Source organism: Cynoglossus semilaevis, chromosome 12 (assembly GCF_000523025.1).
Source record: "Cynoglossus semilaevis isolate Cse_v1.0 chromosome 12, Cse_v1.0, whole genome shotgun sequence".
NCBI classification, from domain to species: Eukaryota; Metazoa; Chordata; class Actinopteri; order Pleuronectiformes; family Cynoglossidae; genus Cynoglossus; species Cynoglossus semilaevis.
The window spans coordinates 3,059,757-3,080,714 of NC_024318.1; the positions used below are offsets into that span (position 1 = coordinate 3,059,757).

General features: G+C 42.3%; 1 protein-coding gene across 19 annotated transcripts in view; it reads right to left on the minus strand.

Annotated features, from left to right (window-relative positions):
- Window positions 1–7,376: 7,376 nt before the first annotated feature.
- Window positions 7,377–20,958, minus strand: part of rims1a (regulating synaptic membrane exocytosis 1a) — a 57,236-nt gene continuing 43,654 nt past the window's right edge. For 10 of the 19 annotated variants that reach the window (XM_025061104.1, XM_025061098.1, XM_025061097.1 and 7 more), the window contains 13 exons: window positions 17,475–17,564; window positions 16,172–16,255; window positions 15,084–15,149; window positions 13,462–13,571; window positions 12,983–13,101; window positions 12,720–12,883; window positions 12,345–12,559; window positions 12,083–12,115; window positions 10,875–11,040; window positions 10,647–10,759; window positions 10,459–10,560; window positions 10,237–10,376; window positions 7,377–9,980 (listed from right to left, as the gene is read on the minus strand). In XM_025061104.1, the coding sequence (XP_024916872.1) occupies window positions 9,762–9,980; window positions 10,237–10,376; window positions 10,459–10,560; window positions 10,647–10,759; window positions 10,875–11,040; window positions 12,083–12,115; window positions 12,345–12,559; window positions 12,720–12,883; window positions 12,983–13,101; window positions 13,462–13,571; window positions 15,084–15,149; window positions 16,172–16,255; window positions 17,475–17,564 (1,621 nt within the window). In that variant the 3' untranslated portion in view covers window positions 7,377–9,761. Of the gene's footprint in view, window positions 9,981–10,236; window positions 10,377–10,458; window positions 10,561–10,646; window positions 10,760–10,874; window positions 11,041–12,082; window positions 12,116–12,344; window positions 12,560–12,719; window positions 12,884–12,982; window positions 13,102–13,461; window positions 13,572–15,083; window positions 15,150–16,171; window positions 16,256–17,474; window positions 17,565–18,562; window positions 18,679–20,958 lie in introns of those variants that run through there. The other 9 variants (XM_025061108.1, XM_025061106.1, XM_025061105.1 and 6 more) reach the window with 6 other exon arrangements.

Consider the following 20,958-nt stretch of genomic DNA (forward strand, 5'->3'; position numbering starts at 1 on the left):
GTGACAGAGGCGGCCGTGATGAAGGTGGAGCCGAGTCTCAGCTCCTCACTTCTCCTTCTCCACGATCGAAAAGCAATTGAGAGTAGACTTTAATTTAGATGTGAACAGCGGACTGTTACTGTTTCTCTGCCTCCTCCTCCTCCTCCTCCTCCTCTTCTTTTCTACGACTTTATACCCTGCTCTCCTCATCATGTTCTCTCCCTCACACACACACACACACACACACATAAGTCAAGGCAGGACATTGATCAAAGCCCGTAGAGCTGTACTCGGACTCGGGGAACGCGCAGGGGAATCTGGGTATGTAAATGGCAGAGAGTCGCTGGTTCCATCATAAATCAGTCAGGCTGCATGTTTAATGCTGAGGAGGGGTGTGTGTGTGTGAGTGTGTGTGTGTGTGCTTGCGTGTATGGAGGTGGGGGATGTATGGGAGAGAGAGAAAGAGAGAGAGAGCAGAGCTAACTGTTTGGTTCTTTTTGAGGGTTTGAACTTTGACCTTGTCGGTACCACTGGTCCAGGGTCTGACCAGAATCTGGGGTTAAATCTGCCACCGAGGTCAGATGTTTTATTATTAATATTATTATTAATATTATGTATGTGCTGACTGTGTTGTGCACCATTTAAAGACACGTTGAGAGGAGCCACTGCAGGGCCGCGCCCCTGCGGGTCTCACACACAAAGTCGTATCTTTAACTTTGTTTCTAAAATATTCAGCATTTTTTTTCCTCCAAAAAGCCTTCATTATGCACGAGAGAGAGGGAAATTTGGGCTTTGTATGGAAGAGAAATTGAAGAGGGACAGTGTGCACTTCAGGGCATCACTTACTGACGGCGGTCACACGCATGCATGCATGCATGCGCGCCTTTTTTCCGTGCACGCCACGCACGACAGCTCCGGGGAAATTGAGTGACTGGCGGCGCATTTCAATATATGGAAATGACCGGGGGCTCCGGAGATAAATCAGACCCCCTGAAATCCAGGCACACACCCACACTCGCATACGTGTCTCTGTATAGTTGTGGGGACGTAATGCATAATGCACGTCACCGTTCTTCAACTTAGAAACTTGATTTTTTTTTTCTTTTTTAAATCCTAAACTTATTTAAGCAGAATTCAAATACAAAACAGTAGGAAGTTGATCCTAAAGATGAGAAGCTGCAGAGACGGATGGTCAATTTGGACAAAAATTAGCCCTCACTCTCCCTCTCTCTCTCTCTCTCTCTCTCTCTCTCTCTTTAATTCCCACCCGTGCGTCAAAGGCTCCCAGCGTTAACTACCGGCGTTTTTCACTCTGTCAGAGTTTTGAAAAAAGCAGCTTCAAATATGAAACCAGTTTGAGGAGATGTGGCCTGACATCCACGCTGCTGCTGCTGCTGCTGCTGCTGCTGCTGCTGCTGCTCTGCCTCCATCATAGACTAACAACAACTCCGTGGATGTGTTGATCCACGCTCCTAAATTTGTCAGTAGATGCTCAGAAATATAAGGGGACAATTCTGCATTATTATTATTGTTTTTAATTTAAATAATTATTAGTTTATAAATCCTGGTATTTATTTATTTATACTTGACTAAAATGTCACCTCACAGTGATGTTTTTTGCTGTGGTTTCCTCCTCTCAGTCGCTCCTGCTTCTGCTCGGCCTTCATCGACACACACCGTGCCATTTTTGTGGTTTATAAAACACAAAAACATACATTTCCAACGCAGACCTCGGCAGAGTTTTAATCAAAAATAATATTAAAAGAGAAATGTGTGATTTCCATGCTCCTTTCACTGTTTCCATGCCTTTTTTATTTCCGTTGGGAATTATTCCCAAATCCACGTTAACTCTGGTCTCTGCCCCTTTTTCTGCTTAAATTCATGGCTCTGCTTGTGTCTTTACCGAGCACACACACACACACACACACCTGTACCCTGGCACCATCCCTGCTTTAGTAAAACTGGAGCTCCAGGATTTTACAACGTGGTTATTATCACATCGGGGAATGTGCGCACACGCCGCTGCGCCAGAGCGGAGGTATTAGATGAAATCAGACGGGATTACACGGCTATAGAACAAATTATCTCTCTCACACACACACACACCTACACACACACTCTCTCATTGTCCACCTCCTTCCTCCCACTGTGTGATTTTCACCAACACGCAGGGACCTTGGTCACAGGAACTTAGTGGGGCCGCGGTGACCACGTGGTTTTTCTACAGAACAATAAGAGTTAAACGAAGTCACGTCGATGTCGGACAGATTTGTTGTCGGTGATTATACAGACAAAAACACGTTTTATTTCCTGTTATAATCATCAGAATGTAGAAAAACAAATGTGTATTTAAGACCAGATGTGATGAGAGAAGAGTCGAAAACACCTGTGTTTACGGACGTAAAGTTGAGTCAGATATATATTTAAAATGTAATAATCTGGGATTAATGGTTTGTTGTTTTGTTTCTGAAATTGTATCGTGTTTATTACTTGGATTATGTGACAGAAAGGAAAATATATATATATTTACATATATACAATATATATATTTTAAAAAACAGACCAGAAACCAAAACCGTGACGTCACAACACAAGATCAGCTGTTAGTTGTATTCATTTAACAACCGAATCGACGTGAGAATACAGAGAAGTACAAACCTACAAAAAAATGTACATAAATCAGGATGCATGCTGGGTAAAACTGGTTAGAAGTGACTGCTAAATATGATGTGTTTAAAAAATGTAGGATGTGAAATTTAAATTAAAGGTTTTACCAGATGGAACTGAGACTCAGAGATTCACTGTTTGGAGGCAGTAACAGTAACAGCTGAAGGTGGCGCTGCAGGTGGAGGAGGTGACGATGGTCAGATGGTTTGGACATGAGTCCAGAAGAAACACTGGAGATGTTGGACATGGAAGGTCTGTGGACGCAGTGAAGAAAGGGTTGGAGATGAGTTAGAGGTGACTGGTCCACAGTGGTGACCCCAGGAAGAGCAGCCACAGGATGGATGGATGGATGGATGTATGGATGGATGGATGGATGAGCCTCTTCTTGGAAGAGAAACAAGTCGGTTTTGAAACCCCAGTCTGACTCCATCAGCTCTAAATTCAAGTCATGGTCGTAGTCACACAGGCAGATCTGACACCTGAGAGGAGCAGACCAAGAAGAAGAAGAAGAAGAGGAAGAAGATCTTTGATTTCTACAATAACAACTTTATCAACAGTAGGTTCAAAAACTGTAAAGCCATATGTGCCAAACCCAAGGCCCGCGGGCCATATCCGGCCCGTAATACAATTACATCCGGCCCGCGAGATCATTTGACATTGATCTATTATTGTTGTTATTAATGGCCCGGCGATGTGAAGCGCTGATAACACACAAACTACAGATCCCACAATGCAGCGCAACAGCTGCCTTGCCGAACGATAGGTTACCTGGGAAAGCTTGTCCTTAACAATGGCGAAAAGAAAGATTGACTGTGGAAACAGAGGTTCAGGATATGTTTGTTGACATTACCGGTAAACCCGTGGGTCGTATTTGTGGAGCTAATGCAGACCGGAAGCTACAGAAAGTAGAAGAAGTTAAAGAAGAATCTGACATCTCAGCAGACGGTTTTGATTTAAGAACACGGTTGACTCTCTGGCTGTGGATAAAAGTAGTGACATGACGGACACTGCACAGCTCGACATCTTCATCCGTGGAGTGGACTCCGATTCGAGCGTTACAGAGGAAATATTGGACAACGTCAATGTCAAAGTGTAACCGACGTGAAACTGCCCCGGAGCAAACCTGGAGAGAACGGATGGAGCACCGGCGATGTGCGGTGATAAAAGTGTGGAGGATGCGAGTGAAGATGCAGGAGCAGAACTGTACTGGTGAGTTGACATCACGTCACTGCGTCATACGTCAGGAAAACGCTGTGTGATAAAGGGTTAAAAATGGAACATTTAATGAGAACTCCTAACGCAAACCGTGAACTTTATCCGAGGTTAAAGGTTCGAACCACCGGCAATTTCAGTCTTTTATTTGAGAAATTTGAACATCCTGAGCTTTAGGCCAGTCACCTGACACAGTCAGAAGATCTGATTTGTTTACAGTCAGTTACAGTCAACAAACTAATGTAGGATCTGTGCAGAATGCAGTTCATTTGTCAGCCACCTGGACGACAGCTCCTCGTGAGCGCCCGCTGCTGTTCAAATATGTCAACGTTGTCTGTGATCCCGTCTGTCCCTGCGTGTCAGTTAGATTAAACTGAAGAATCTGGTCTGAAATCCTGACAGCCAATGAGGACGCAGGAAAAACAAGGACACACAAGAAAAGGAAACTAAAATGAAACCAAAACATATATTTATTCTTTTGAACTGTTATTTTTTGCAGATGTTCGACCACAAAGTCCATCTGTTTGAATCTAAATCGGCCAAAACACAGTTTCTTTGGTTCATCTCCACGGTGAAGCACTCTTTCTTGTCTTCTGGCCTCTCTGTGGTCAATGTTCAGTTCATGATCGGCTCAGATTGATCCCAGTCTCAGACCGGTGTCTGGTCCAGGAACACACTGGCACGGAGGCCGGTGAAGCTGGGAGTCAGAGCAGCTCAGGGTCTGCTGAGGAGATGACAGGAGTTCATCCTGATGATAGGCGCTAGAGCGCCACCATGAGGTAGTGCATGGGCAGAAAGATTAGAATATACAGAGTGGAACATCCATCCATCTGTTCCTCCATCCATCCATCTGTTCCTCCATCCATCCATCTGTCCCTTCATCCATCCTCTCACACAGGTGAATGCATGGACGTGTTTATTGGCTCCACTGTTAAGTCCTTGTTAATTTTTCACTAAACGGCCGGTGATGAAGACGAACGAACGACGGGAGAAGAACGATGATCCTGGGACGTCGGAGGGGATTTTTCATCCACCTTTCTGTTCTGAGAGCAGCCTATAGCTCTGTGTGGATCAATACTGCTGAGAGGAAGTGTGTGTGTGAGTGTGTGTGTTGGTCAGAGTTCTGGTTTTGGAAATGTTGTTTACATGAAACCGTAAACAGATGATATGGAATGTTATTGTATTTAACGTCTAGTTAAAGTGAACAGACATGACATAGATGTGCTCTGGGAGACCAGAGGTGGCGCTCAAGAACCCGACAAGAGTGTTTGTAGTAGAACCAAAGGCAGAGGTTTGATGATTGATGCTGCGGTGTTGTCATCACACCACATGGTTAAAAACAGTCGTCAAAAATGAAGACGTTATGTTGAAAAATGAATGTAATGAGATGCAGAATTAAGGTTTACGGATTAGGTTTCCGTCTGGTTCTTAACGCTGCATAAACCCGATAATTAATTTATTTAATTTTGTTTATTTTCTATATTTTATCTTTTACTTAAAGAAAGAGTCGTAATATCAGTGACGGTGGGAGAGATGGGAGAAAAAGAAAGAGAGGGAGATTCTCCGACGACGTGTTTGACTATTAGCCCATTTAACATCTGCACAAGTTTATGGCTATTAAAATAAATAAAGATGCAGCTATAAATACGCCATCTGCCACCATAACAGTTTCATTATTTTTCAATTAATAATAATTATAAAAAGGTGGCGCCATTTTCCATTTCAGCCTCTGCGTCTGAAATATCTGCGTACGCCTCTGCAGAGGGAGCGACGACAAACGACGTTTTAAAAAAGTTAGCTGCGTGTTTTCACTTCGATAAGGATGACGTCATGTTTGATACATCTTGTTACGTTTTTAAATATTACATTAAATAAGGGAACAAAATGCTCATTACTTTTAATATTATTAAAGAAGATCAAACTTTGGTGACGGTTCTTAAATCGTCGCAGCGTCACTTCACTTCACACCTCGGCAGAATGAAGGAACGAATCCAGGTGCAACTCTGAAAAAGCTGTTTGTGGTCGCCTTCTCTAAACACGGACTTGGGCGCCCTCTAGTGACAAAATGCAGTTAGTGCTGTAGAAGATATTAGTCTTGGTTTTTATGCTGGAGATTGAATTTATAATGACAGAATTTGATATTTGGAGAAAGAATTTAAATAAATTTTAACACGAGACAAGCTTCACTGCACAGTCTCCAACAGGTGGCCCGTGACCCCTGGGAAGTTCGCTGTTTTTGAGTCAGGGTCTGAATAGTCAGTATTTGTGTTACAGTCCAATCGTTCCGAGGACCTCAGTGTTAAAGTCCTGCTCCAGATCTGAGTGACTAGTGGCCAAATCCAGTAATACATCTTCAGAGCTTGGTGTTTTGGTCTCAGTCTCCAGATCCAGATCCAGTCCTTGGTATCTGAGTCCTTAATCTTCATTGTTTGAGTTGAAGCTCAGACCCAAGTCCTAATGTCTGAGTATTAGTATTAGTATTTATGTACAAGTATTTGTGTCCACGTCCAGGCTCAGGTCCTGATGGAAGTTAATATGAGAAGAGCTTAATGTTTGTTGAAAATGTCCATGTGTCACATTAGAAATACGCACAGATGTTTGGAGTCCATTTTTCTGGTAAGGACTGTTTTTGTACTAGAAACAAAGTTATTGTTGTAATTTGGGCTGATGTTCATATTTTTTCTAGTTGAAATACTGTTTCACCAAATACAAATGTTAACGGTGAACGTGCTGTATATGGAGTCACATCTGTGTTTTTGATGTAATAAATGAAATCGTTTATCAAAACAAATGTTGAAGTTATGAGTTTCTGTTTTTATTTTTCAAACGGGGGATTTGGATGAGAAATACTTTCCAGTGCATTGACTTCCACTGTATTTCATCTTATGTCAAAAAATTATTATTATTATGTTATTTTGCTTGATCACCTGGTCATCAGCTCCACCTGTTTCTCATCGGCTCAGTATAAAATCTCCACTCACCTGTGACTCTGTTTCCACAGAGTGTGGTTTCCACTCTGAGCTCTGTCGCTGGTTGACTTTAAAGTGCTTTTTGATGTATTTTACTTAACAAAGCTACAAAATTTATAAAATGCGCGCTGTCAAATATCAGTTGACCTAAGACGATTGCAAAGCACTACATTTACTCAACAATGCAAAGGCGTCCAAATCCTTCAGTGTAATAATGAAAATACCAGATTTGACCATCAGATGTCAGTATTGTATAATTACACATTTTGTCCAGCGATGAGGAAAGTTACAAGAAGTGGTCAGTTGGACAGAAAGTGCTTCTTTTTTTCTTTTACTTTTTTCTTCCTGTAATTTGTGGCAACTACGTAATACAAAGGACTTTTAGCAAGTTTATCATTTTAGCACAGCATTCCAAACGCCCTACATTCAGAAAGTGCACTTTTTTTTTCTTCCCGTAATTTGTGGCAACTACGTAATACAAAACAAAAACAATTAGTTTCAATCTTGCGCCAAGAAATGGAGACACGTCGTTTTGAAAGAGCCATGATCTTCTTCCACACGGTCTTTTTATTTGTAAATAATAAAAATGAACTCTTGAATATAAAACATACACATCAGTAGAGCCACATCTGTTATACAAACAAGAACTGTTGCAGTGAATACTTTGTCTTTCGTCTAGAATCGTGTGGTTTGGGAGTGGGGGAGCCATGGGCTGTAAACAATCAGTATCCCTGGAGTAATACTGACAAAGGAAAAGGCAGTCGGCCACACCGCCAAGGGTTTCAACAGAAGCGTCCGCAAAATGTTTTACGAGTCCAGTCCAAACCAATAGCAATAAATGAGGGGAGAAAGGTGGTTTAAAGAGAAGAAAAGAAACTTTGTTCTAATTTGATCCGCTTAATTTTCTGAGGAAAAATAACTGGTGAGCAAAAATAAAAAAATAAAGGCCTTTTAGCGCCCCCTGTGGCTAGATTCCGCTCAGCAGCTCCAGCACATCAACAGGACGCAAACTCCCCTCAACAAGACCAGGAATGTTTTGTGTGTCAGCGCGTTTTTTTTTAAACTTCTTTTTTTTTATTATTGTTCTTTGTTCAAGTCAAGCCTCGACTCATCCTGATTTGTATGTACAAGATATCGCATGTCTGTGAGTGCGCACGTGTGCGTGTGTGTTTGTGTCGGTGACTGGTGCACAGTCAAATACACTCTTTTGTTTTAAATATTCATATATCTATATCTTTATCATTTCTGTCAAACTCATAATGATACTTCATATACATTTAGCTGTTATACACACATTCTCTATCTCGCCCCCTAGCCCCGACTGCTGTGAACTACAGGTTTTTAGACGCCTACATCCTCGGACACACCGAGGGGCTGGAGTATGCACAGTACTACAGAACAGCACTGTTGTTCCAAGGGATTGAAACTAAAACAAAACCAAAATAACCTTCTATTTTCCTTTTTTTTTTTTTTCTGGAGACTTCCTAATGTGGATATTTAGACCCAGAGTGGTAGGCGTGGCCTGGGTGGAGATGCCTCCCCCACCCTCAGTGGTCCGCTCCTGTTCGGGGGGCGGGGATGGCTTGGCTTTTCTTGGTTTTGTATTCATATTCAGTACGAGCAAACTGTACAAGAACATGCAACATACAAGCTGGCCTAAAAAGTATGTGGAACTAACACACATAGTCTAGTCTTTTTTTTCTCTGTTTTTGTTTTTTGAGAATCGTTCGTTAAATTTTGTCTCGTCTTTTGATTTTTGATTTTTTTTTTGTACAAAAATAAAAAATAGAGAGAACAAAGGGAACCCAAAAACAAAAATGAACAAAACAAAACTGAACAAAAAGAAACATGCATGCAGCTTAGGGCCGGAGGGAGGAAGGAAGAGGGCAGGGCATCCCCGAGTCATCATGCTACTCCCTCCTACAGGGGGGAGTCTTGAGGATTTAGGAAGTTTAGGAAGGCTTTGGGAATGAGGACTGGGGTGAAAAGGTGGTTTGGGGGAAGGCCCAATGGGCCTTGAACGCCCCAAAGGTACAAGTACACATAAGGAGTCTGCACCTTTTTATAGTACCAATCTGAACTCGAGCAAAACAAAGACCAAAAAACAAAAACAAAAAAACAACAAATGAAATGAAGGAATAAGGAATGTCCAAAAAGCAAAACTGTTTAATTTGGCCTCTGTTTTCCTTACATTTCTGTCCGGACTAAAACTCAAACGTTCTACGATCAAATCGTTTCTTGTGCTTCCGTTCGTATCTCGACAACGAGGCTGAGAATGTGCACATGCGTGTGCCAGCTCCCTTCACTCAAAGGGGGACGGGGTTACCAAACTGTGCCAAACTTCTACCATGCACCTTCGTCCTAAACACTTACTATCGCCTACACGCCGTTTAGACTCCTCCTCCCTGTGATATTTCAGCTCACTGATTGGCTTGGGTGTGAACGTGGTTTAGACCAATCGGAATGTAAGCTCCGATGGGGATTAAGCAAAACATATGAAGTAGTAAAACCAAAAGAAAGGAACGAAAAGGGGAGGAAACAGTGAAAAATGTGACGGAAATCTACTCCTGGTAGATCAGAGGGGAAAACACAGAAAGCAAAGCGTTAGAAATCAAAAATAGGCAAAAGGAGGAGGAAGAGGGAAGGTGTGAGACGTGATTGTCAGACTCCAACTAAGCTTTGATTGGCTAGTTCTGTCTCTCCCTCTCTCTCTTTCTTTTTCATTCCCTGTCTCTCCGTCTGGCTTTTCACTGGTTGGCCGAGGGCTTCTCTGTTGTCGCTCTCACAACGACCGGAGGTTTAGTAGGTGATAAGTTTTTTTCGCCCTCGGCTCAGCTGTGGTCCAGTAGCTGTGGTCCATTATTTTTGTTATTTTAAGGAATATTGGAGGGCGGGACAGGGTGTTAGTGGGGGTGTGCGACCGACATCCGGTCACTAGGACCGAACGCCTGGCGGCGGTCCTGAGCTGTCCAATGACGTCTGAGATGCCAGTCGCGTGAGTGGAGCTAATGTAGGGTCCACCAACGAAGACGGCGGAAAGAGTTTGTACCAGCCGATCACCGTGCTTGAGAGGTCCAGTTCCTCAAGCAGGATCTGTGCTACACCCATGAAACATTTGTGGTCCAAACGTCCATAGTCGCCCCATACTATGACCTGCGAGGACAAGTAATGCAGACACTTCAAAACAATGAACATCGTGTTGATACTTGGTCAATTAGTTAAGAATACCAGTGGCATGAAAATGTTGCTGTTAGCAAGCAAGCAAACCTGTCTTTTTGACAATCAAGTCTGGAAAAACCTCACACTGTTTAGTTTTGAAAATTGGCAACAACATTTCCTTTCCTTGATCAGTTCTGAGCAGATTCAGAAACTATAACGTGCGAAAGAAGAACCAGTTGAAGAACTATACCTGGAGCACCTTGCCCTGTGGACTCTCCTCGAATAGTAGGTGCTGTTGGTAGAGCGGCTCCAGAGTCTTTCGTGCAATCTTGGTTTTCTTTTTGGCTTTACAAGTTCCATTATCCAGCAAGTACACCTTTACGTAGGGAGCTGGTGGAGAGGACGAAGACGAATAGATGTCAGGAGGAAAATGAACATGGAAAAAGTTAAAACTTTAGCACAAGATTGTTACCTGGGAGGGATTTTGAGCCTGATTTGGGGGTAAGGCCTCGTGCCCTGATCACCTCCACTTCCAGCTGGCCTTTCTTATCCATCAAACCAATCTGAACATCACCTGTGTTGAAAGAGACCAATTGTTAGAGAAGGCTTTAAATATGGAATGACAGCAAATGTAATTCCAAGTCAGTGGCCGTCATTTACCCATGGCAGGTGTTGCCAGTGTTTGCCGACCCACCAGTTGACCAGGGCCTAGGCCGTCCAGGAAGTCACTGAATTGACTATCGGCACCCAACCGCATTCCTGAGAAGATCAGACTGAAAGACATACGAGTATGAATATAGAAGCCAAGACACGTCCGAACTTCTGAGAAGGCTAAGATCTTTTTAGGGCTGAGGCGTAAAATATGACGGAATCCTGATGATCACGTACTTCCCCTCAGAGCTGTAGCTGTTCATGCTCCCATCAGTGGACTCTCTGCTGGCCTGTCTGTTCATGGCCGACCCTCCACGCGGATACTCCACCGCCATACCCGTCTCCACGCTCCTCTGAATAGTGCTGCTGCCGGCCTTGCCCACTTTTTTACCTGCTGACGCCTCTGTGGCAAACACAGAAATGTTTGTTGAGAGTCGAGTCTGGTGTGTTACTTATCTGATGAAAGGCTGCGACCAGTTATCAGGCATCTCATGAAATACCGACCAGTGGTTTTTCATCAAATCCCATTTGTTAAAAAAGAGGCCAATTAGAATTTAAATTATTTAAAAAGAAATCCAGGCAGCTGCTCTGGAAGCCTGATAACTGCAGGCGTCTTATCATACGGTCCATCCCATGCTGATCATCCCACAGTGACGTCGTCTTTAATCATTTTAGGGTAATTCAAAGTGTATGTATTAGTAATACATGCAGCTTGTGTTGAGACATTTTATATATATTTTAGGCTCCAAATATAAATATATTTAATCCAACCATGACGTAAAAGCCTGCTGGTTTTATCAAGTTCAGCTTCAGTTTCTCTAAGCAGTTGGTGTTTAATACCAAAAACCAGCAGACTTTTCCAGCCTTTTAAGGGACAGTTTGTTTTTTTTAAGGACTCTTGTGTGAAATACTGGAACATTTTCAAAACATGTGATGTTTGTCACTTGCAAGTGGTGTTACCTCCTGCAAGAACACTTAAAAACTTAAAATTATAACATGTCCCTTTAGATGCAATGGTAGAGAGGGAAGAGATGGTGGAGTGAGGAAGCGTGCCAGAGTTCAGGAAGGGCTGAAGGTGCTGGGGACCATTTTAATTTCTATCTAATCAAGCTACGATGTTTTCTAATGCTCTCGCTAAAAAGCCTTGAAAAGTATAATGTTCTCCACTGTTAGCTTCTGCTAGCTAGGCTCTTAATAATATTCCCACAACTTTTTCCACTTCAATTTTAATTGCTTGGAATTTACATCATGAACACCAGCTCCCAAGTCAGTCCTGGAGCCAACCTTAAAGGTTGTTCCCTTTAGGGGGCGATAAAAATAAGTTTTGTTCTGTGGCTACCATAGAACATGGAAATTGTATTGCTGTGTGAAACAGATCTATAAATCATTGACTGACTACTTCTACCTGCTGCCTATTCTAGCTCTTCGTCTAACTATTGCTTTACCTTTCTGTCTGTCCACCGCCTTACCCGCCGCTTCTGAAACAACACACACAACAACAACAACAAAACCCATAAACAACAATAACATCAGAAAAAAATAAACACACAAAAAAAGAGTGTCTGTAGGTCTTTCACACTTGGCAGGCCCCCGTGTGGTGAAACTTTCCTGTGTGTGTGTGTGTGGGAACACTTGGCAGGCCCCCGTGTGGTGAAAGTGTAGTTTGAGATCAGATCTTTCTTTGGTTTTTGGGCCGTCCTCCTTTACCTGTCTGGCTCAGTTGTGAGGTACTCCTGCTGCGTCTGGATGGCAGGATGGCGACGACCCGTTGGCTGAGGCTGGATCGCCGCTTCTTGATTCCGCTCCCCAGGCTGCCTAGTGCCGTGTCCGACTGGCTGCCGTCGGCGTGCTCCATGCCGTAGATTTCACCACTCACACTGGTGCTCTTGATGATGTGGCGGCCCGTCGCACGTATCGCCCGGCTGATTGGAAATACAAGTCACAGGGTGACGGACAAAGTCCGGGTGATTGTTGTTAAGTGTGTGTGATTGCAAGTATTTTAGTCGTCGTACAGAAATCTTCTGAAACCATCGACTTGATGACATGCTGACCTGATCTTAAAGGGACAGTGCGTGTGTTTACCTGAAGCGTCCTCTGGGTCTCTCTGACTGGATGGACATGTAGCTGGTGCTACTGATGCGAGAGGCACTGCTGGTACGAGAGATGGCTGACACGTCGCTGACATCACTGTCTGAAGACTTATGGGAAACATTTTCGCTACTTCTCCTCCTTTGATCCTTGTAGAGCTGCGGGGAACACACACACACAAACACACACACTTGGTTTAATTGTTTCTCAATTTGGCAAGAAAAATAGTTCAAGAACAAAAATCATAAGTTACGCACATCCCGTTTGTTCTTTAGGGCTCGGTCTAGGTCTTGTTGACTAGAGGGGTTGGCAGCTGACACACGGTTGGAGTGGACCCTCATCTGGAGCTGACGGACACGCTCTTCTGCTACCAGGGCTACACACACACAAACACGCATGTAGGTGGCGGTCATTTTTCACTCTTTTAATTCTGACAACTTTTTGAATTTCAAACACTGAGCCAAAAAAGTATTTATCATAAATCAAGATTAGAGCTACTGTTGGATTTAGCTGTAGCTCAGGGACTGCAATGCAACTTTATCCTAAGACAGTGACAATATCGCCAGCATTATTACCTTTAATTTTACCTGCTTAAGAAGTCAAATAGATAAAGATTAGAAAATGGAAGGAAGGGTGGTTGGAAATTAGCCAATCAGAGGCAGAGGAAGACAGACTTGTGGTGTTGGTTCAACCAATTCAGTCATGACCTTACACAGCTGTGTTGGACCAGACCCACCTTGTTCTGCGGTGTTGCTCTTCGGGGGAAGCTGTGGGAGCTGCCTTACTTTGCGGGCGGAGGAGGACATCACTGAGGAGGAAAGAGACGCACCACTTTGGAGGTGCCCCCTAAAATGTCATAACATCACAATAAAATAGAAAAAAAGGAACACAATAGATGGTAGAAAAAACAAAGAAAAGATGAAATAATAATAATCAAAAAATAAAAAAATGGAAAAAAACAAAAAGGAGAGAAAAAATAGTAAATCAGTGTCTTGGGACTGGAACGCCCATGTACTGTAGACAGAGTGAGCTCGCAGGCCGACAAACCTGCTGTCACTAAACCAGATCAAAGTTTTTAACCCGTTCTACCTCATGGGCAGAACAGCTCGCACTGTATGTCCATCAACTCCACTGTCCATCCACCTGTCACTGCTCTAATACACAGTCCATACACATTATTTACAGATTAAAAACTTTAGTTTCACCAAAACATCTCATCTAAGAATATTGTTTTATTCCAAATAATCATGATTATTCTCGATTAATCATGATCGCTTCTAAAGAAATTTGCATTTTTTTATGTAGGTCTCTGTTATTTTAGTCTCTGTTGTGGAAATGGACAAATCACAGACAGCACAGACGCTCACACACAAACAAAGTACAGTGTCAAGTATCAGAGAGGAACGACTGGGCAGCCCAGCTGTGTTCCACGCTGTCTGCAGTAACTGATGCTGGTTGAATTCCCTTACCGGGACGCTTGAGTGGGGGCTTTTTCCCTCGGGAGCCCCTCAAAATAGAGGTGGGCTTGATTCTGGTGCAACGATACAGACATGCAGTACAAACCCAGAGCAACACGATGCAGGTGTGGTAGCAGCATGCAAGAAGAAGAACGGGGCGGAAGATGGAGGTTGGACGAAGATGGGTAGAGGGAGAGGTGGGAAAAAAAGTTAAAGTGAAGACTCAAAGATTAGCACAAGCGTTTGGTTGACCAGGACTCACTAATCAACAGAGGTCGGGGCCGAAAAGGTTTTTAAAAAACTCTGTACGATCCAGGTTGTTAATGCTCAGAAAAAACTGAACATTATTAACATTATCAAAGTGTTTGGTAAAAGTTAGTTTGGAAACGAGGATGTAACTTTATTTATTCCTACAAATGACATTAAATTAGTGGAGAAAATCAAATCAAATAAACAAAAATACCAATCAGAATCTTATTGTTTAAATTCTAAAAAGGAAAAGTGGTCAAATAAGAAATTGTTACTGCGGCTAGAAGTTTGAAACAGCATAGCTAGATACTAGGCAAAGGAAAGCAAAAGGACAACAACAAGCTACGAGGTAGTCAAAAAGCTACTGAAGCTCAAGGAGAAGGTAGCAAATACACGGCCTCAATATCAACCAGGAATTTAACAAAACTAACTGAATGTCAACCTGACCTGACGTTGGTCAGACTCATGTTCCCCACTTTTATCATTTCAGACAGAAGATCTTTTATCATTTCAGACAGAAGTAGATTGTTTCTTCTTATTACCCTTGACTTTTTCAGACTGGGTGGGATGTTTGTTGGATGCCCAGTCTGGCCAGTCACCTGTAAATGCTAAAATCTACTGACATGTACTGACCCTGCAGCAGACGCCTTACCTGTCACCGTCAGAGAGCTTCCTGCCCACAGTCTGACATTCAGGTGTTTCCAAGGTCCGCGGCTGTCTGGAGAATGGTGTATGGGCAAAAGGAGCAGCACAGAACAGAAAAGAAAAGGATGGATGGATGGATGGATGGATGGAGGAGAGAATGATGGACAATAAATCATTTAGATGTGGAGGAATCTGACTCTGGAAGGGGAGGGGGGGCTGGCATTGGCCTTATAAGTTTATGACCTGGAAAACAGGAAATGGGAGGCATGCTGTGATGCATGGTGCGCTGGTGTCATGAATAATCACGTAATCGTCGGTAAGTGCGCCAGTGCCTGTGCCTGTGCGTGGACATGTGCACGTGGAGCGTGTGTGTACCTCGTCACTGCACTGAGGTGAATCATAGTCTCCTGAGAGGGGAGTAGCGTTCAAATTCTCCATTCATGGACATGAAAATGACAAAGATGATACATGCATCACCACAAGGGTGCACACACACGGTCACACTCCTGATAGTCTGAGTCATCGCAGTAGTACTGAGCCTTGAAGAGAAAACTTCTAGCACTGAGAGGTGGGCATCACACACACACATACACACACACACACAAATTCACATTGAAGCTGCAGAGGAAGACCTCAGGAATGAAGCAGAGGTGGAAAAGCTGCAGGAACCAGCTAAAGGAGTTTAAGAATCACCACGTCATAAAGCCATAAATCAGCCGCTGGAAACCAGGAAGGAAGGAGCAAGAGGGCAAAGGTCACAGCTACAACCACAGATTTAAACGATGCTGCTCAAAGTCTTCTTGTCAGACCACAAATCAGAAACACACATCACTCAGTCTCCACGAGTAAAAGCCACAGGAGCAGGAGGTGAGGGAGAAGATGTGACAGAAGATGTGTGTCTCTGTAGGAGACAGGGACATTATTTTGGGAAATATACTTTACTACATTATGGGCATGGTCACAAGTCACACAAAACACACACACACACACTACACCACATTTTTTGCACCGCAGAGGAGGACTAGGAAAAGTCTACGACACAAGTCAAGCGCTAGGAAGAAGCAGTTTTGCGGGGCGGGGTCCACAGAAGGATACCTGTCATCTTCAGGGGACGCGTGCTGAATAAGAATCCTGGGACTCGGCGGACGTCTCCGTGGCAGCGAATGTGACAATGTTCTTCTATGTGTACACATACAAAACATCAGGTATATCACCCATTTGACCAAATCAGTGAAACCACCACAACATCCATCAAAGCCATGCTGGTCCAGTATAAACATGCACAGAGCAAACAAGCAGCGCACGTCTCTGGCCCTGCCACGGCTGCAGATCACTGTCATAACACCAGGTTGACATTTCTACGCTGCTGCCATCCAACATCCAAAAACACGAAAGCAACAGAAGCCTGAATTAATCCCCCGTCATCAATCGACCGATGGCTTTGGGTCAAAGGTCAGTTAATCCTATGGGGAAATGCAGTGTCTAGAGGGAGCTCTCATAAAGAACTTTGATTTAATCTGTTAAGAAACAAAATTCAGATCAAAGAGTAGATTTATTACCTGTTTAATTTGTTGAGAAAATAATTTAAAAAAAGTCAAACGTTAGCCCTGCTAAATGTCTTAGTTTGCTAAAGGCTCACCTTTAGCTTTTTATTCATGGAAATACACATTTATCTAATGATGTTTTTAACACTGAATAATTAATTTCATAGACTGTTTGTCGTCTTTTCATGTAGCGATTGAAAGGCTAAATTTTGTAGCCCCTAAATTCTCCAACAGACGCACTACACCCAGATGGCCAAATATAGTTGTCACTTGAACTACTGCTCCCCTTGTGTTCAATAACTGAAATACGCTTCAAGTCTCAGAAACATCTGCGTCAAACCAAAAATGTCAAAAAAATGTTTCAGCCAGGAAAAAATCTCACACTGTCAGAAACAACCAGTGAAACTACCAGGTGGATCGGCACATAAACAACAGCGGGGGTGTAGAGAAGGGTGGTGGGAAGAGACTGTACACAAGAAATGGAGCGAGCCATCCAGGTTAATAAAAGTCCTTTTAAAAATATCCTTTTATTTGATATGTAAACACATTCCCAGCCTTCCTTTCCTATAGACTTCCATTAAAACTGAGTATTTTGTCTGCAGCCAGTGGAGTCGCCCCCCTACACCCTTCACCCCACTACCTCTGGTAAACTGCTGGATGGCTCTGTCCATCTCTAAAAGACAGTCTACATCGGAAGGATTAAAGGAAGAATCATCATCGGTTTGTGTGGGTCCAACCAAAAAGAGCAGAGGAAAAGACGACCACAAACATCACAGGAGGTGTTGGTTTTCGGAAGAAGAGTGAAATCAAAAGCAAACTACGGGATGGAGGATGGTGGGAACAGAGGCTGGTACCTTTCAGTCTCTGATGAGGGGACATGTTTGTCTGGAGTCAGACAGTTGGCGCTAGCGCTCCTAACCCTGTCCAGAGAAGGCTGAAGATCACTAGAGGCACCACAGCACAACATGCCATCCAATGGAGGAGGAAGAGAAAGACAGGAGGAGAGGACAGGAACAAAAAGAAAACAAGGAAAAACAATGAACAAAGAAAAACATTTGAAAACAAAGTCCAATTAGATTCTGAAAATCATAGTGTTAGTCCAACAACTAAACCATGACTGGCAGGATTTAGTAAAAATGGTTATGTCTAATGTCATGGAGGTGGAGTATGATACAAACATGTTGAGTGGTTGCTGTGGCAACAGATGGAAAGCTCTCTACACTTCAACTTTTACCTAAAAGTCCTGCGATGTTTTCACGCTCTGACTTTAAAGCAATAAAATGAATTCAGTAATTCTCAAATGTTTGGTCTGCTAAAGAACTTGGTCAGTTTGTCCACTTGAGTTTTTGTTCGTTTTGTACTGAATTATAACCTTCTCACTGAAAGACATCATGTGCCTACATTAGTCACTAATGCCCATTGATGATCCCTGTCGTAGACTTTAGACCTCTGACTAAAATACTCATATTGAGACGCAGTAAAAGTCTAAGAGTTTCAAAGGAGATACACAGAAGTTCGACACCATCAGATTTAAACTGGACCCAAAAACAACCATGTTTCTTTTGGTTTATAGTTAAAGGTTTGCTTTTAGTTTGATTTAAAAAGTACTATGATTAGTAATCCCCCCCCCCCCCCCCGCATATTTGTACTACTGATTAAATGTAAAAGATGTGCACCCTAAAGTACAGTACCACTGTTGGCCAGTAGGGGCTGTCTCTAAAACAATGTTGATAGTATATTGTCGCTATCCATCAAAAGTGTTTGTAATTTTCTAATTAAACAATTGTTCATTAAGTGCTATATTTAGCAATGTAACAATATTACTGGATGTGTCAATCTGTCAATCAAACAATCTGTCCTATGAAACAAGGGTCTGTGTGGTGGACGGAATGTCAGTGGACGTGTATCTGTGTGTGTGTGTGTGCGTGTGTGTGTGTCTTACCTAACTGCCACCTCATCTCTGAACATTACAACCCTGTGTGTGATGGATGGGCGAGCTGCCATGGATTTTTGTGATTCCATGACAGAGCTCATCTTTGGACATGCAGGCAGCGTTGAACTAGTCACACAACGTGATGAAAATCCCCCCCAAAACAGAAGAAGAAGAAAAAAACACAACAAAAACAAAGAGCATGCATTTACTAGTGACAACAAAAGAGGACAAAAATGGCAAGAGAAATGTCAATAAATCTGCTGAGTTCTAACTGTGGTGGTTTGTATGTAAAATCATGTCTTTATCTTTACAGTCTGATCAAATATCTATTTTTACTTTTCAATAAATATTTACCTATTTCTATTTGTAGTAAAGTATAGTTCAAATGGAAACCTTCATCAAAGCACTTCTTGACTAGATTTTACTTGGACCGATGACATAAAAAAAAAACAATGACACTGTGTTGCCTTGCAGCTAGCAAGTTTATAGTAAACCGTTTTCAGAAGGGACGGAATTTGATAGCTAAGCATCTTACAGGTGATGTTTTGTTTTTTATTTTTGCTTTTCAAAATATAAAATTATATGTTGTTTGTATTGTGGTAATTCTAGCAACGAAGGCCGGAACTACAGGTAAGCGCTCAAACGGAACGTTAACAAAGTTACACAACACCGCGCGTCGCGTTTTCGGTCCCTGAGAGTTGTACAGGAGAGGTGTGGCAAAGTGAAAATGGCAGAAGGAGAGTTATTGCCTCGAACAAGTGGATTATATCAATGTCGTGGGATTATTTTAACGACAGAAAAACGACCAGAGTGTCGTCGTGGATGACGGCTTTCCGGCTTTCAAAGAACGCCATGAAGTTGCGGTGAATGGAGGAAATACATCCAATGTTTCATCACCTGCGGGACAACCAGCCGACATTGTTCGCCAAAATAAAGGTAAATACACAGTAATTTCATTGAATTACGTCAGCGTTTTCCTAACGTGCCATTGAATTGGTTGGAAACTGAATGCTAATGTTGGCTTATTTGCATTGTATATTAGTGTACGAGGCGGGTTCTGGTCCCAGTGCAACGTCATAAGTTACGCGACATTTACCCAACCTTACATTACACTGTTAGTATGTAAACATGGCGGTCGATCGTTTTTTGTTTTGTTTTTTGTGGTCAGACAGTTTCAGTGTGTAACATTTAGCTCCATTATGGGATATCCGTTTCATTCATTACTCATTTGTGACTGTCGTTGTAATTTAAACGTAAACGAACTAAAATAATAGGCAATAGGTTTTACGTGTGGTCACAAAGTTAAACAAATTATTTAAACGATTAATCATCTGGTTTATATATATATATATATATTTTAGATCCTCTGTGGCGCATTGTGCATTTTTGTGTGTCCTTGAACTGGAGTCTGTAAGATGACTTGACTTTGTTAGATATTTCCCCTGGAGGATTAATGATTGGTCCTGTATAAATATATACTTAAGAAACACAAATATTGGGTCTGATAATTAGTAATGTAATTATATTTTCGGACAATAGTCCATAAAATGAGGTGCTTGTCTTCAGATAGTACTACATCTGTAGTACTGAAGAAAATGTGAGTGCATTCAGCAGGTTGTATGTATTTAACAGTCATTGTATTTGTTCTAAATCCACTACTAAAGTTTTTAAAGAAAACTAGTAAGGGGGGGTCACGTAAAGGGGGTCAACACTGATCTGCAGACTTACCTTTTTGTGTGTTTGTTGATGCCGTTGAACAAAAGTGGCATCTTGGGTGGCAGTGTGTTACTGTGCCTATTGGCTCTCCTGGTGTTAGCATGCATGCAGTTGGAAAATGGAAAACAAGTATGTGGAAGAGGAGAGAATAAAAACAAAAAACAAACAACGGAGATGTTGGAGTTCAACGTTCTACAAGGTGAAGCTGAGAGCGACTTAACCAGTGATGTACTTATTTCAATGTCATGTATGTTCAGCTTAGTCAAAAAGATCAGTTAACTTTGGGAGTTAAATTGAAAATATCACTGGCTAAGCTTGTGTGCATTGAAGTGTAAGCAAGTTGAACTAAAAAAGAAAAGCGTGATAAGAAAACAAGCATTAGAAGCCCTCTGGTGGTGTGTCAGGTGACCATTTAAAAACAGTCCTTTCTTTACACAAAGATGGATCATTTCAAGTGTTGGGTGTATTAGACAGCTTTCCTTATGCCTTTGTGTTTCAAATCTAACAATGGTTGAGTTATTAATCTGAATTTAAGATCTGGATTTTATTAATCTGTTGGCAGCTGCTGCTTTATGGTGTATATTTGTAGTTTTATGTAGTTGTATGTGTTTATATATTTAACTTACAAATCCAGGACTTCTAATTTTTAAGTTTCAGCCCTGCTCTAAATTTGGTGGGAATTCAAAGTT